Source organism: Mytilus californianus, unplaced genomic scaffold (genome assembly GCF_021869535.1).
Source record: "Mytilus californianus isolate M0D057914Y unplaced genomic scaffold, xbMytCali1.0.p SCAF_2, whole genome shotgun sequence".
Classification (NCBI taxonomy): domain Eukaryota; kingdom Metazoa; phylum Mollusca; class Bivalvia; order Mytilida; family Mytilidae; genus Mytilus; species Mytilus californianus.
This window is the reverse complement of record NW_026262668.1, coordinates 7,539,695-7,553,958: the sequence shown is the minus strand read 5'-3', so window position 1 is coordinate 7,553,958 and position 14,264 is coordinate 7,539,695. Positions and strand designations below refer to the sequence as shown.

Genomic DNA, 14,264 nt, shown 5'->3' with positions numbered 1-14,264 from the left:
TTCGGGGAGCTAAAATTGGCTGGGAACAAATGATACTATCATTCAGGGGCTCTAAATTGTATACTAGAAAATAAAAAAATGTGTAATCAATGGTTTTGAAACATGCTAAGATTTATAAGGCCACCTAGAATTGATTTTTCTTGGTATTCTTCAGTAGCTAACTGACAACCAAATTTATCATAACAAAGATGCAAAATGGATTATAATTTAGCCATTTTATTTTTCAAACTTTTATTAAACCCAATGGCTAGATTTTTTTGGTTTTATATAGAACAAATTGGTATATTTCTTTACAGATTTTTATCCTACCGTTTTATATAATACTGTAGAAACATTAATTTTCGTGGGGTTAAAATTTCGTGGTTTTGTCTCTTTATAAGATTTCATGGGGATTTAATTTCGTGGTTTCCAATAAATGGAAGTGATATTATATGTAGGTTAAATTTTCGTGGGAGTTTTAATTTCGTGGATACATTCTTTCCACGAAATAAACGAAATTAAATCCTCCACGAAAATTTCTGCTTTTACAGTATATATAACTGAATGCATTTTCTGCAGAAATTGATCTTAAATTATATAATTATTCAAATATGCCAATTTTTTTATAGAATTGGTGTACTTTAAATTTTGAGTCCGTCATCTATCCAGTGCAAAGCAATATCTAGAGACCATGACACAAACAGAAGTCACATGTAAATTTATTTAAAATATTTAATCATCCTGAACATGCATGCCTAGTTAATGAGAAAATAGGAGCAAAAATTGAAATTTTTTTATTTTTATTTTTGTATTTTTTATAAAAAGTTTAAAGTCTGAAATTTTCAAAATCCATATTTTCTAATATTTTGTGTTATGCAATTCTTAAATTTATTCTAGCTTAAAAGCTATGATAAATGCTATAAGGGAAAAATAACACTTCATGCAAGTGGTATTTATTCACATCAAAGGAGTAGAAACATTTAGCTAACTCCCCTATACTTCTCCTCAGCAATAAACAATCAATCAAAATAAAAAACAATGGGGATGAAAATGAAAAGAAATTTATTAGGAGGGAAGGAAGGAAAGGAATATTTGGTGAGTTAAAGATATTGTACAAGTAACACATTAAACAGTACAACATTACATAAATGATGAAGATATACCTACCAACATGTCGTTGTTAGTCCTTTGTTAAAACATCAATTAGTAGAAAATAAATCCTAGCTCCTTAGAACTTAAAATTACTCATCTTTGGATAAAAAATATCTAAAATGATGATCTGTGAGCCAAAATGTCATTCTTTAGATGAATACATAAATGATGAAAATAGCAATCCTTTTCATGTCTGTAATTCTGTTCCTTTGATTTTTTCTCTTTTTTTTCACAAGATCTTTGATGAAGTCCTCGTCTAGATGATCATTTAGGATGTATATTTGTCAAAACATCTCTAAATTTCACAGTTGCTTATATTTTTCAGCATTCAGGCTGTATCTTCACAAATACTTCTTTAAAAGCTGTGTTGACTTCACACTTACTATTTCATACGAAGTTTTTGTATCTGTTTTAGGAAATCTTGATTTAAAGTAGGTGTTACATGATACTAAAGAGGAAGTGTACTATACCAAGACAATTAAAGAGACTTACACCCAAACTATTTATACTACCATGCATATATTTTGATAAATAACTCAGTAAAACCTCTAAAAAAGATCAATACTAACAGTGGGTACAACAGGTGCTCAAAGTTAACTTCAGCATCAAGACTTATAATTGGTGCCATCAGTGAAATAGAGATTAAATAGGCATATACACAGCCATTCTATTCTTCACATAATTAGGTACACGTACATATACAATGAATTTGTATCAACTATTTGTGATAAACAAACCTGCTTTCCCTTGGTATTAACCATAACAATTTCCAGAGAACCTGACATTAACACAGTACAAAAAAGATATCAATTCCTCACTGAAAACTCAAGTGCTCTAAGGAACAAAATAAATCTTTAATGGATCAACAATAACTGTGAGAAGTAATCCAAATCTGATTTTAAACATCGAACTAATGCAGAATTTGTAGGAAATAAATATTTGGTACCCATGTTCATCATAGTTTTTGTGGGGGTTGATCAATCTTTAGTTTTATGTGTGGGGTTTTGAGAAATGTTGTTGGTATGTTCGTCCATTTTCTTTTTGCCATGGTGTTGTCTGCTTTATGGATTAATACTTTTTAATAGCCCTCTTTTTTAGTTCTCTTCTACTTATCTTTCCTTGCAATTGGATGTCTGTACACCTGTTGTTGCATAATTTGCTTTGTTTGTGTAGTGACCTCTAGATTTTGGTATTTGTTATTTCTCTTAAAACAATGTTTCATTTACATTAAACAATACACAAGTTTCATTCAGAAATTGCCATAAAGAGGAATTAAGGACATCTGTAAAAAAAGACAAAAGAACTAAATTCAGTATGCATGCAAGAGTACATGTTCAGTGTTATTCCTACTGTAATGGTTACTTTTTGTTATTGTTGTAAAATCTTATCTGTCTTGAGTTTGTACTTGAACCTCCATTCCCATTAGAATAAACCATTCTCTGCTTTCTTTAAACTTCACACAACAGGATCCTGGGAAGACACTTTCCCCTTTATAGTGTTAGAAAAATAATCTATGCTGTCAAACATTTTGGTCTTTCTTGTCCAAAGTCCATTTGCATTTGTGCTTTTTCATGCAACTTATATTCCTTTGGCTCATTTATGACTTTAAAAATGTCCTTCATGAAAATTCTTTCTCTGTATATAAATGTACATTCTTTCAATATAAGTCCTATGTGTAACTTGCTCATCACTACACATGTGTGTCCATGTCTTTCCTTCTCATTCATTCATATTTTCTGGTTAGTGTTTTCCTATTTCTTCATCATCAGCCACATTGCCATATTTCATTTTATAATTTTTTACCATGCAGTATTGGTGTTCCTCAAGTACTCACCATGCATAAAACTAGTAACTTAGCAATTTGTGTAGTGAACAGATTTTGGACTACAAACTACATGCTATACGCAACTAGACTAATCAAGAATTAGAACAATTAGTCACATACTTTTTGTTAAATTCATACTGTATAAGTTTAAAGTTTGATATTTCTTGTAACCCATACATGACATTAAAAAAATATACCTAATAAAAGTAAAGATATGTTTTATTCATATAGGGATGTGACAGTGATATTCTATATATATATGTGTATAATGTTTTAAAAAAAGATATAGCATCTGACCAAAAAGACGATCTAGCACTATTCTTTATTAAAGCACAGGCAAGGACTCAAAACACTCCTACTTAAAAAAAATCAAAGTCCACAACAATTTTAAACAGTTTTACATCTAAATGTAAGTTTCATATACTGTTACCATGTATCAGCCTTACAGTTATTTCAATTTCATCATAAAAAGTTAGAAAAATTTCAAACAAATGCCAATATATTTGTTATGTCAAAGTTATCTTCGAAAAAAGCCAGCAATCGATATCACAAAAAATCTTACTTGAGAAATTGCTTGTAAGTCATGCCCATTTCAGAGTTATAAATTATAATTTAAGTCGTAAGATTTTTTTGTAAAAAGTGTCCCAGATGGTCTGCATCATCATTTATATGTTTGAATGGCACCTAATGCATGTAACAATGTGTAGCAGAAGAAATTTTTAAACTTCAGACATGAGTTGCTAAGATTAACAATTAAAATCTCAATATAATCCTATATACATGATATAGAAGTTTTGGTTAGGTAGAAAATTGATTCATGTATATACAGTCTAAATATTTCTACACTTGTCAAATACATAACTATTTTTTTAAAGTGTTATCTTCTTTTTCTTGTTCATATCTCCTTCCAATAAGGAACACCAAGTTGTATTTGTCAAGCCTATAAATTTATAATTTATAACTTGTATTATATTTGCCTTCGGGTTTATATGATCCGTTCATCCTATTTCGACTCTTCAAAATTCAAGAGTCTATCCTAAATTGAGGTAAATTATATGGCCTTCCAAATACTGTTTCGATTCCTAACATCACTGAAGAGACATTAATTGTCGAAATCCGGATATGGTATACTAATTTTTGCACCTTTTGTTTGCTGTATACCATCTTTTCCACAAGTTTATTGTTTTCTGTTTGGTATTAAATTAATAGTTAAGATCTATTTTGTTACATCTGATGATCCGTTTATTTTGCAATCGCCAATAGCAGTCAGCAGGGTTTAAGAACATCCATTGTTCGACCTGCTAGTCAAATGCATTTTGTTAAATATACTTTTTCACTTTTTAGGTCTTTTGGAAAATGTTGTTTGTGCTGTATTTAGACCCCTCTACCAAGAAATTTGTTTTGCATGCACACGTATAAAAATTGCAGTTTTTATCCAGCGCAATCATAGGTTTGAACGTTGTTTTCAATTTAGACTTGTTTATAATTTATCATACAGTACAGGAATTACAAGTCTATTTAACTGGCAAATGACACCACAAACGCACTTGTAATTTAAGAATTTTTTGGCAAAGAACTCACTAGAAACAAATACATCATAATCAAGCAAAAATGTATGTACTGCACAACTGAACCTAAAATAATTTTAAAACCCCAAAGGATAAAAAAAATGCAGTTCAAAGTATATAAGTTACTAGATGGTAAATATACAAGAGAATAAAAGTATTACAAAAAGAAAAGAACTACTGGGAATTTACTGAAAGTGTACAAGATTATATACATAAAAGTCTCCTTTGAATTTTCAAAGGTTTCATCATTAGCTTTTCAGTGTAGGTTCCATTCTTCTTATAAACTTCCTTGGTCATATTTTCCTGATGTAGATGAATTCTAAAATTGTTTCTTAAGTTTCCTGATTATTGAGTAGCAGTTCAAAGTTCGAAATGTTGATGCTGTAAAACAATTGATTTACTTTTTGTTTCACATGATCACTTGTGCCAAGTCTTTATTCTATTTTTCTAACAACAAAAAAGTCTTCATCAATATAACAGGAAGTTGGTTGTATAAAAGCTCTTGTTCAGTAGAAGCAATTTTAATTATTAATGAGGGGATCGATGTAAAGTTCATCTTCATTTTAACTATTGAAGTCATTTCTAAATTCTATCTACCGGTAATTCTGTGTATTTCTATGTATGCCTTTCAGAAATTCTGCCAGTAACACCTTTAAACTAATATTAAGTTTATTCTAAAAAAAACTGTTTTCTGTTGCAATATTCACTAAAACTCATTCTTTTACTGCTCATTAAATCTCTCAAATCTTAATTCCATTCTTCTTGTAGTAATTTTCTCCTCGATTAGATGTTCCCATTGTCAATTTTTCTTCATTACAAATCATCCCTCTCGTAATTATAGATAGTTCCAAGTGTTGCTGAGTTCTATCTCATTTAATGAATCATATAAATTCTTTAGTTCTGTACATGCTGTCATGGCTGTCAAAAATTTGCTTAAACTGTCCCATTCTCTGTTATTTAGAAATCTTAGTTCAAGACATTTTGCTTTATATTCATATCTTTGCCTTTTTGTCTTTAATCTAAAACGGCTTTAGGTTTTATCACATAATAAGTCCATTTCTGAGGTTCAGATGTAAAGGAGTGTATTCTTGATTTAAAGTATTTTTAGTCTGTATAGGAATTGCTGTTAAAACCCTTTCCTCCATTTAGAAATGACTGTTAGGTGATGTTCTAATGTATTCATCAGTTTGACTTTCTTCCATTTGTTTATTTGTTTATAAATGACTGCTTTTGCAAGTACATTGAGAACTCTTTGTGCATTCTTCTGTTCAGGAGTTATTCTTTTTTGGCAGGATATCACATGACTTTTAAATACTTCGGAAATGACTGGTGTACTGTAATTTCAGGAAGAAACGATTAAGCTTGACATTTTCAATGTATAGAAATATTTTCCCTCTGCTGACTTTTTGATATTTTCACTTCATTTCAATTCTTATCAATCCAGATATGGCGGACATCTTGCAGCTCAACCAATCAAATTCAATGTTTAAGTAAGTATCTTCATGTTTTAAGTCTGACGGAATTTTGGCAGGCTGGTACTGCAAAGTTTTTGTTACTATTCTTAGACTGTCAGGATGCCAAAGCTTTAGGCATATTATGGCAATCCTATTAAACTCATGCCTTTGCTTGCAGCTGCCTGTTAGGAAATTGATGGTGTTCTTCATTATCAGTAGCATTTTTTCATCTATTCAGATATTATTGTATTGTATCCTAAAGGAAATGTTCAAGTCGAAGACAAAACTGTTCAGTCAATTCAGAATATTTATATTCTCCAATATGTCTAATGTTTTAGTTTATAAAGTGAAGTATTCCTAACTTCTTTTTTAAATTTTGCGCTCACAGTAAGAAATATGATGAAGTATCACTAACTAATGACAAATATGTGCAATGATAAATGATTTCAACATGTGTATGATACAAACTTCTCATATAATACAGTGTCTATACCTTGGTGGGAAAATCTTTCAATCATAACAGCTGATAACATCATGAAACATCTCTTTTAAAACTTCTGAGTCACTCATTTATAAACCATCGTGATAACTCTCTTCAAGTCTTCTATACTAAGGATTGTCTAACTTCATCTTCTTTAACAAAATGCATGAAAAACTGTTTAAAATCTATCTATATATTTATATACATTGTACTATTTTAATAGTAACTATTGGCATCCCTTAAACATTTCATAACTTCTCATGATGGTCCATTAACATAATGTTTCTAAATCAGCTACAACCCCTCTAATGTACAGGAAGTTAAACTCGTAATGCAGTTCCATACTCCATTTATCACATCATCATCCACCATCCACTTACAGTCATACAACATCTGTATACATATTTGATATGCTGAATATATGTTTGCTGTCATTTTATCATATTGTTGATAATTTCAAACTTATAAACATCCAATCTTACAACATCTGTAGATACTATCATTCAAACCAACAGAAACTTGATTAACATAAAATACAGTACCTATGTTTTCAAATCAAAATCTGACTTCGACATCATGATTTTATTCTTTAAGATTGTCTTGTTAATTGTGGTCCGCCATCCATCCACTATGGATCCACATGGATTCAGTCCATCCAAAAGCTTGTTAAGACGATAAACAGTTTTGTTTTTCTCCGTAGACCACTTGTTGATATGAGAATGTATAAAGGGAGTTAATAACTTCTGTCTTGTATTGATAGCAGTGATGGTACTGTTTATCTGCTTCAGTAATCGATGGAGATTTTCCTGCATTTCTGGATAATCTTTCTCAAATCTCAACGTGTACGTCTTTCCCATCTTCTTGTTGTTCTCGTTATACTCTCTCAGACTCATGGATGATATGGTACTAAACACTACATGACAATTGTGAAGTTTCAAGGCCAATTCAGTCTGTCGCATCTGACCATAAAACGTATCAAAGAGATTCCGGTCTTCAAAGATGGTTTCTTCGTAACCAGGTGAAGTAAGTGTTGTCAGGAGATCTGGTATACCTGCTATGAAATAAACAGTCTTGTGACCTGGAATCTGTATTGCTCTCTGGGCAGCCTCTATTGTAAGCTGAGAAACAATGGCTCCAGGTACCAGATGGAATTCATCACAATCCAGACCAACATGTAAATCTCGTCCACCCAGACAGGCATAAAGTAATGTTGTGTCTTTAATCATCTAAAACAACAAGTAAGACCAGCAATGCTTTATGAAATATGCTCTATAAAGTCTGTTAGTTGTTCATTACAGGGTGAGGCCTGATACTTACATACTAGTCTTGTCTCTCTTGTATACTTCTAATTATGTTATATACAACTGGAGATTACGTGGGAATCTATAATGAATTTATTTTGTTTCCACACTCTGGTATACATCTAATTATTTTTTATACTACTGGAGATTACATGGGAATCTATTATAATGTAATTTTAAGTATATAAAAGCTACCATCATGCATTTTATTGGCTTGGAACTACGAAAGATTGATAATTGTCAGTGCTCCAAATAAACTTTCCTGTTGGCCCTTGGAACCTTTTTTTATGAAATGCTATTCAGACCTGAAATTAAATTGGCCATTGCACCAGGAAATTTTGTTAATATAAATCATGCTAAAGGTTAGTAAATTCTATTGTGGCCAGTTTATAGATAGAACAATTTGTCTGATTGTCCAAAATGTTATTCCAAACCACCTGTAATAAGAGTCCAGAACTTTTTTCAAGCAATTTTAATAATCTAAGGACTTTTTTAAAGTTGGGCTACATTTTTAAAACTTTAAAATTCATTCCAGAAGTCATTACCAGTACATAAACAGACCTTGGCTAGCCCTATATCAGTTGAATTACTTTCAATTTAGATACAAGAAACATAAACCCGAAGTTTATAATAAATTACATTTGACTCGAGCTCTGTATTTACAAAGCAGGTTTTTTATTCTGGTTATCAAATAGCAGTAAATCCATGTATTTTTTTATATTCACGCTTGTTTTAATTTGACAGATTATTGTTCTGCTTTAGTAATAAGGCATGAAGTTATGGCATATTACATGTATATGATTATTTGTACCCAATCTTGTAGCCATTCAAATGGGGGACTTTATTAGCTGATTACCATAAAATACAATTTCTCAGACAAATGGTTGTTGCATTTGCTTTAAATGTCTCATCATGGTATATTTTCCAAATTCAATTTGACAAAAGTGGGTATTTTATTTTAGTCATTTGAATTTGAGTAGTCAAATCTGGCTAATATGATAGTAGCTGGACCTTCGATCTGTAACTATCTAGTGATAAAAATCACTCATAAGTAACAAACAACACTTTATGAATAATAATCAATTATAACCATCAATTCTGAAACATAATTAACAACAATACATTATCTAGTTACACATTTATTTTAGAGGTCACCTGAATCCATAAAATACCCTTGACTTTCAATTCAGGTTGCCAGGGCTTATCAAATAGAACAATTACTGTAAACATAATCTTTATTTTTTTTAACTACAAATGATTTAATACATGTATCTATCAGAAATCACACATACTCTTTTTTCACGGAAATGCGTAAGGAAATACTGCAAATTAAGTCTAAAATGCTTATAGCTGTAATCAAAAGCTGAGTTTTCACATTTTATATATTTTGATGGACAAATTTGAAAGACTATTCATTAAGGAATGGGCAACGTTATCCCAAAACTCTATATTGAACTTTTCTCTTATCTTTTCAATCTGATATTCAAATGATGGGGTACTCTTTCTGAGACCAAACACTTCACACTAGGAATGTAGTAGACTGGATGTAGTATCTATCATCAGAGTTCTTGGTAAAGCACCAAGATGAGTCCTGGACTACCTAATACTCAAAAGGGTTTATAAATATTCTAATCTAACATAATGTCTGTACAAAGATTTTGATATTGTGTGTTTTTTTAGTATACCACCACTCTGTGAAAGGGTATAATAAAATCTCTAGTGTCTGACATCTACATAGAACAGAAAGCATGATTAGAACCTACTTTGTTGTCTCTGTTGAAGTACAGATCTGACGGAGAACACCTCAACCAAGCTGGTATCTCTTCTTCCATCACATCTTCTAGTGTATCCTCAATCTCTGAATAACTCTCTTGGTCTTCATTCTTTGACTTCTTTGTAGAGGTTGAGGGTTTTGTGCTGTCTTTTGTCCTCATTCTTTTCTTGTCTGGGCTATTAAATAAAGGCAAAACATGTTTCCTTAATCATCTACTGATAATGGTTTTTCTTATACTAAAACTGCCTACCGGTATATCCTTAAATATTCTAGTTTAACTTATCATTTTACTAAAATCAAAAAGTTTTTGAAAAAATCAAAATTGGCTTATATTCTCTAACCTCTATATCTGATGAAGTTATCCATTAATTTAAGGTCTGTTCTATTTACATATACATAGTACCAAGGAATTTCACTCTATTAAAAGGACTTCACTTGTGAAAATGTAACTGTATTGAATTTCAGCAACACAAATCATTAACATTATTTCAATACTTCTAGACAATTTAGGATTTTCCAAAAACAGATCACATACAATCTTGATGTCATCTTTTTAGTAATATGAAAATGCTAATTTAGTGACAAGGCAAGTTTCTGATTCCAAAATCATTGCAGACTGAAAATGAAAAATAGCCCATCAAATTAACAAATGATGAATAAGAGAAAGAACTTTTCTGTTGTGCATTATAAATCAAACCTGGAAGCATTGTCTGATTGGTCGTCATCTCTACGAGACCTACTGCCTTGGTTACTTCTCCTCCCATAGTCTCTTGACCTATCTCCTTCTCCCTTTGACCGATCACCTTCGCCTCTGTTCCTGTTATCTCCCTTTACATTTCTTCTTTCACTATCTTTTCTGTCAATGAATGGTTTTCTTTTATCTACACTGTAAATGAAATATCAAAATTTATTTTTGAAGAATATAATGTGATTCTTTTCTTTAAGTATCCAATGCCAAGTAGATAGTTTTGAATTGTCTTATTTAAGTAAGGTTCTTTTCTTTAAGTATCCAATGCCCAGTAGATAGTTTTGAATTGTCTTATTTAAGTAAGGTTCTTTTCTTTAAGTATCCAATGCCCAGTAGATAGTTTTGAATTGTCTTATTTAAGTAAGGTTCTTTTCTTTAAGTATCCAATGCCAAGTAGATAGTTTTGAATTGTCTTATTTAAGTAAGGTTCTTTTCTTTAAGTATCCAATGCCCAGTAGATAGTTTTGAATTGTCTTATTTAAGTAAGGTTCTTTTCTTTAAGTATCCATTGCCCAGTAGATAGTTTTGAATTGTCTTATTTAAGTAAGGTTCTTTTCTTTAAATATCCAATGCCCAGTAGATAGTTTTGAATTGTCTTATTTAAGTAAGGTTCTTTTCTTTAAGTATCCAATGCCCAGTAGATAGTTTTGAATTGTCTTATTTAAGTAAGGTTCTTTTCTTTAAGTATCCATTGCCCAGTAGATAGTTTTGAATTGTCTTATTTAAGTAAGGTTCTTTTCTTTAAGTATCCATTGCCCAGTAGATAGTTTTGAATTGTCTTATTTAAGTAAGGTTCTTTTCTTTAAGTATCCAATGCCCAGTAGATAGTTTTGAATTGTCTTATTTAAGTAAGGTTCTTTTCTTTAAGTATCCAATGCCAAGTAGATAGTTTTGAATTGTCTTATTTAAGTAAGGTTCTTTTCTTTAAGTATCCAATGCCCAGTAGATAGTATTGAATTGTCTTATTTAAGTAAGGTTCTTTTCTTTAAGTATCCAATGCCCAGTAGATAGTTTTGAATTGTCTTATTTAAGTAAGGTTCTTTTCTTTAAGTATCCAATGCCCAGTAGATAGTATTGAATTGTCTTATTTAAGTAAGGTTCTTTTCTTTAAGTATCCAATGCCCAGTAGATAGTTTTGAATTGTCTTATTTAAGTAAGGTTCTTTTCTTTAAGTATCCATTGCCCAGTAGATAGTTTTGAATTGTCTTATTTAAGTAAGGTTCTTTTCTTTAAGTATCCAATGCCCAGTAGATAGTTTTGAATTGTCTTATTTAAGTAAGGTTCTTTTCTTTAAGTATCCAATGCCCAGTAGATAGTTTTGAATTGTCTTATTTAAGTAAGGTTCTTTTCTTTAAGTATCCAATGCCCAGTAGATAGTTTTGAATTGTCTTATTTAAGTAAGGTTCTTTTCTTTAAGTATCCAATGCCCAGTAGATAGTTTTGAATTGTCTTATTTAAGTAAGGTTCTTTTCTTTAAGTATCCAATGCCCAGTAGATAGTTTTGAATTGTCTTATTTAAGTAAGGTTCTTTTCTTTAAGTATCCAATGCCCAGTAGATAGTTTTGAATTGTCTTATTTAAGTAAGGTTCTTTTCTTTAAGTATCCAATGCCCAGTAGATAGTTTTGAATTGTCTTATTTAAGTAAGGTTCTTTTCTTTAAGTATCCAATGCCCAGTAGATAGTTTTGAATTGTCTTATTTAAGTAAGGTTCTTTTCTTTAAGTATCCAATGCCCAGTAGATAGTTTTGAATTGTCTTATTTAAGTAAGGTTCTTTTCTTTAAGTATCCAATGCCCAGTAGATAGTTTTGAATTGTCTTATTTAAGTAAGGTTCTTTTCTTTAAGTATCCAATGCCCAGTAGATAGTTTTGAATTGTCTTATTTAAGCAAGGTTCTTTTCTTTAAGTATCCATTGCCCAGTAGATAGTTTTGAATTGTCTTATTTAAGTAAGGTTCTTTTCTTTAAGTATCCAATGCCCAGTAGATAGTTTTGAATTGTCTTATTTAAGTAAGGTTCTTTTCTTTAAGTATCCAATGCCCAGTAGATAGTTTTGAATTGTCTTATTTAAGTAAGGTTCTTTTCTTTAAGTATCCAATGCCCAGTAGATAGTTTTGAATTGTCTTATTTAAGTAAGGTTCTTTTCTTTAAGTATCCAATGCCCAGTAGATAGTTTTGAATTGTCTTATTTAAGCAAGGTTCTTTTCTTTAAGTATCCATTGCCCAGTAGATAGTTTTGAATTGTCTTATTTAAGTAAGGTTCTTTTCTTTAAGTATCCAATGCCCAGTAGATAGTTTTGAATTGTCTTATTTAAGTAAGGTTCTTTTCTTTAAGTATCCAATGCCCAGTAGATAGTTTTGAATTGTCTTATTTAAGTAAGGTTCTTTTCTTTAAGTATCCATTGCCCAGTAGATAGTTTTGAATTGTCTTATTTAAGTAAGGTTCTTTTCTTTAAGTATCCATTGCCCAGTAGATAGTTTTGAATTGTCTTATTTAAGTAAGGTTCTTTTCTTTAAATATCCAATGCCCAGTAGATAGTTTTGAATTGTCTTATTTAAGTAAGGTTCTTTTCTTTAAGTATCCATTGCCCAGTAGATAGTTTTGAATTGTCTTATTTAAGTAAGGTTCTTTTCTTTAAGTATCCAATGCCCAGTAGATAGTTTTGAATTGTCTTATTTAAGTAAGGTTCTTTTCTTTAAGTATCCAATGCCCAGTAGATAGTTTTGAATTGTCTTATTTAAGTAAGGTTCTTTTCTTTAAGTATCCAATGCCCAGTAGATAGTTTTGAATTGTCTTATTTAAGCAAGGTTCTTTTCTTTAAGTATCCATTGCCCAGTAGATAGTTTTGAATTGTCTTATTTAAGTAAGGTTCTTTTCTTTAAGTATCCAATGCCCAGTAGATAGTTTTGAATTGTCTTATTTAAGTAAGGTTCTTTTCTTTAAGTATCCAATGCCCAGTAGATAGTTTTGAATTGTCTTATTTAAGTAAGGTTCTTTTCTTTAAGTATCCATTGCCCAGTAGATAGTTTTGAATTGTCTTATTTAAGTAAGGTTCTTTTCTTTAAGTATCCATTGCCCAGTAGATAGTTTTGAATTGTCTTATTTAAGTAAGGTTCTTTTCTTTAAATATCCAATGCCCAGTAGATAGTTTTGAATTGTCTTATTTAAGTAAGGTTCTTTTCTTTAAGTATCCATTGCCCAGTAGATAGTTTTGAATTGTCTTATTTAAGTAAGGTTCTTTTCTTTAAGTATCCATTGCCCAGTAGATAGTTTTGAATTGTCTTATTTAAGTAAGGTTCTTTTCTTTAAATAGCCAATGCCCAGTAGATAGTTTTGAATTGTCTTATTTAAGTAAGGTTCTTTTCTTTAAGTATCCATTGCCCAGTAGATAGTTTTGAATTGTCTTATTTAAGCAAGGTTCTTTTCTTTAAGTATCCATTGCCCAGTAGATAGTTTTGAATTGTCTTATTTAAGTAAGGTTCTTTTCTTTAAGTATCCATTGCCCAGTAGATAGTTTTGAATTGTCTTATTTAAGTAAGGTTCTTTTCTTTAAGTATCCATTGCCCAGTAGATAGTATTGAATTGTCTTATTTAAGTAAGGTTCTTTTCTTTAAGTATCCATTGCCCAGTAGATAGTTTGGAATTGTCTTATTTAAGCAAGGTTCTTTTCTTTAAGTATCCAATGCCCAGTAGATAGTTTTGAAGTTTTGAATTGTCTTATTTAAGTAAGGTTCTTTTCTTTAAATATCCAATGCCCAGTAGATAGTTTTGAATTGTCTTATTTAAGTAAGGTTCTTTTCTTTAAATATCCAATGCCCAGTAGATAGTTTTGAATTGTCTTATTTAAGTAAGGTTCTTTTCTTTAAGTATCCAATGCCCAGTAGATAGTTTTGTATTGTCTTATTTAAGTAAGGTTCTTTTCTTTAAGTATCCAATGCCCAGTAGATAGTTTTGAATTGTCTTATTTAAGTAAGGTTCTTTTCT

The 14,264-nt window shown here is 30.6% G+C and overlaps 1 protein-coding gene across 1 annotated transcript in view; it reads right to left on the bottom strand.

Moving 5' to 3' along the window:
• LOC127729203 (ribonuclease 3-like) overlaps window positions 1–14,264 on the bottom strand; it is a 56,996-nt gene that overhangs the window by 31,725 nt on the left and 11,007 nt on the right. Inside the window, exons 4-5 of the mRNA XM_052236907.1 lie at window positions 10,232–10,420; window positions 9,524–9,710 (exon numbers count right to left, since the gene is read on the bottom strand). Coding sequence (XP_052092867.1) covers window positions 9,524–9,710; window positions 10,232–10,420 — 376 coding nt within the window. The remainder of the gene's footprint in view (window positions 1–9,523; window positions 9,711–10,231; window positions 10,421–14,264) is intronic.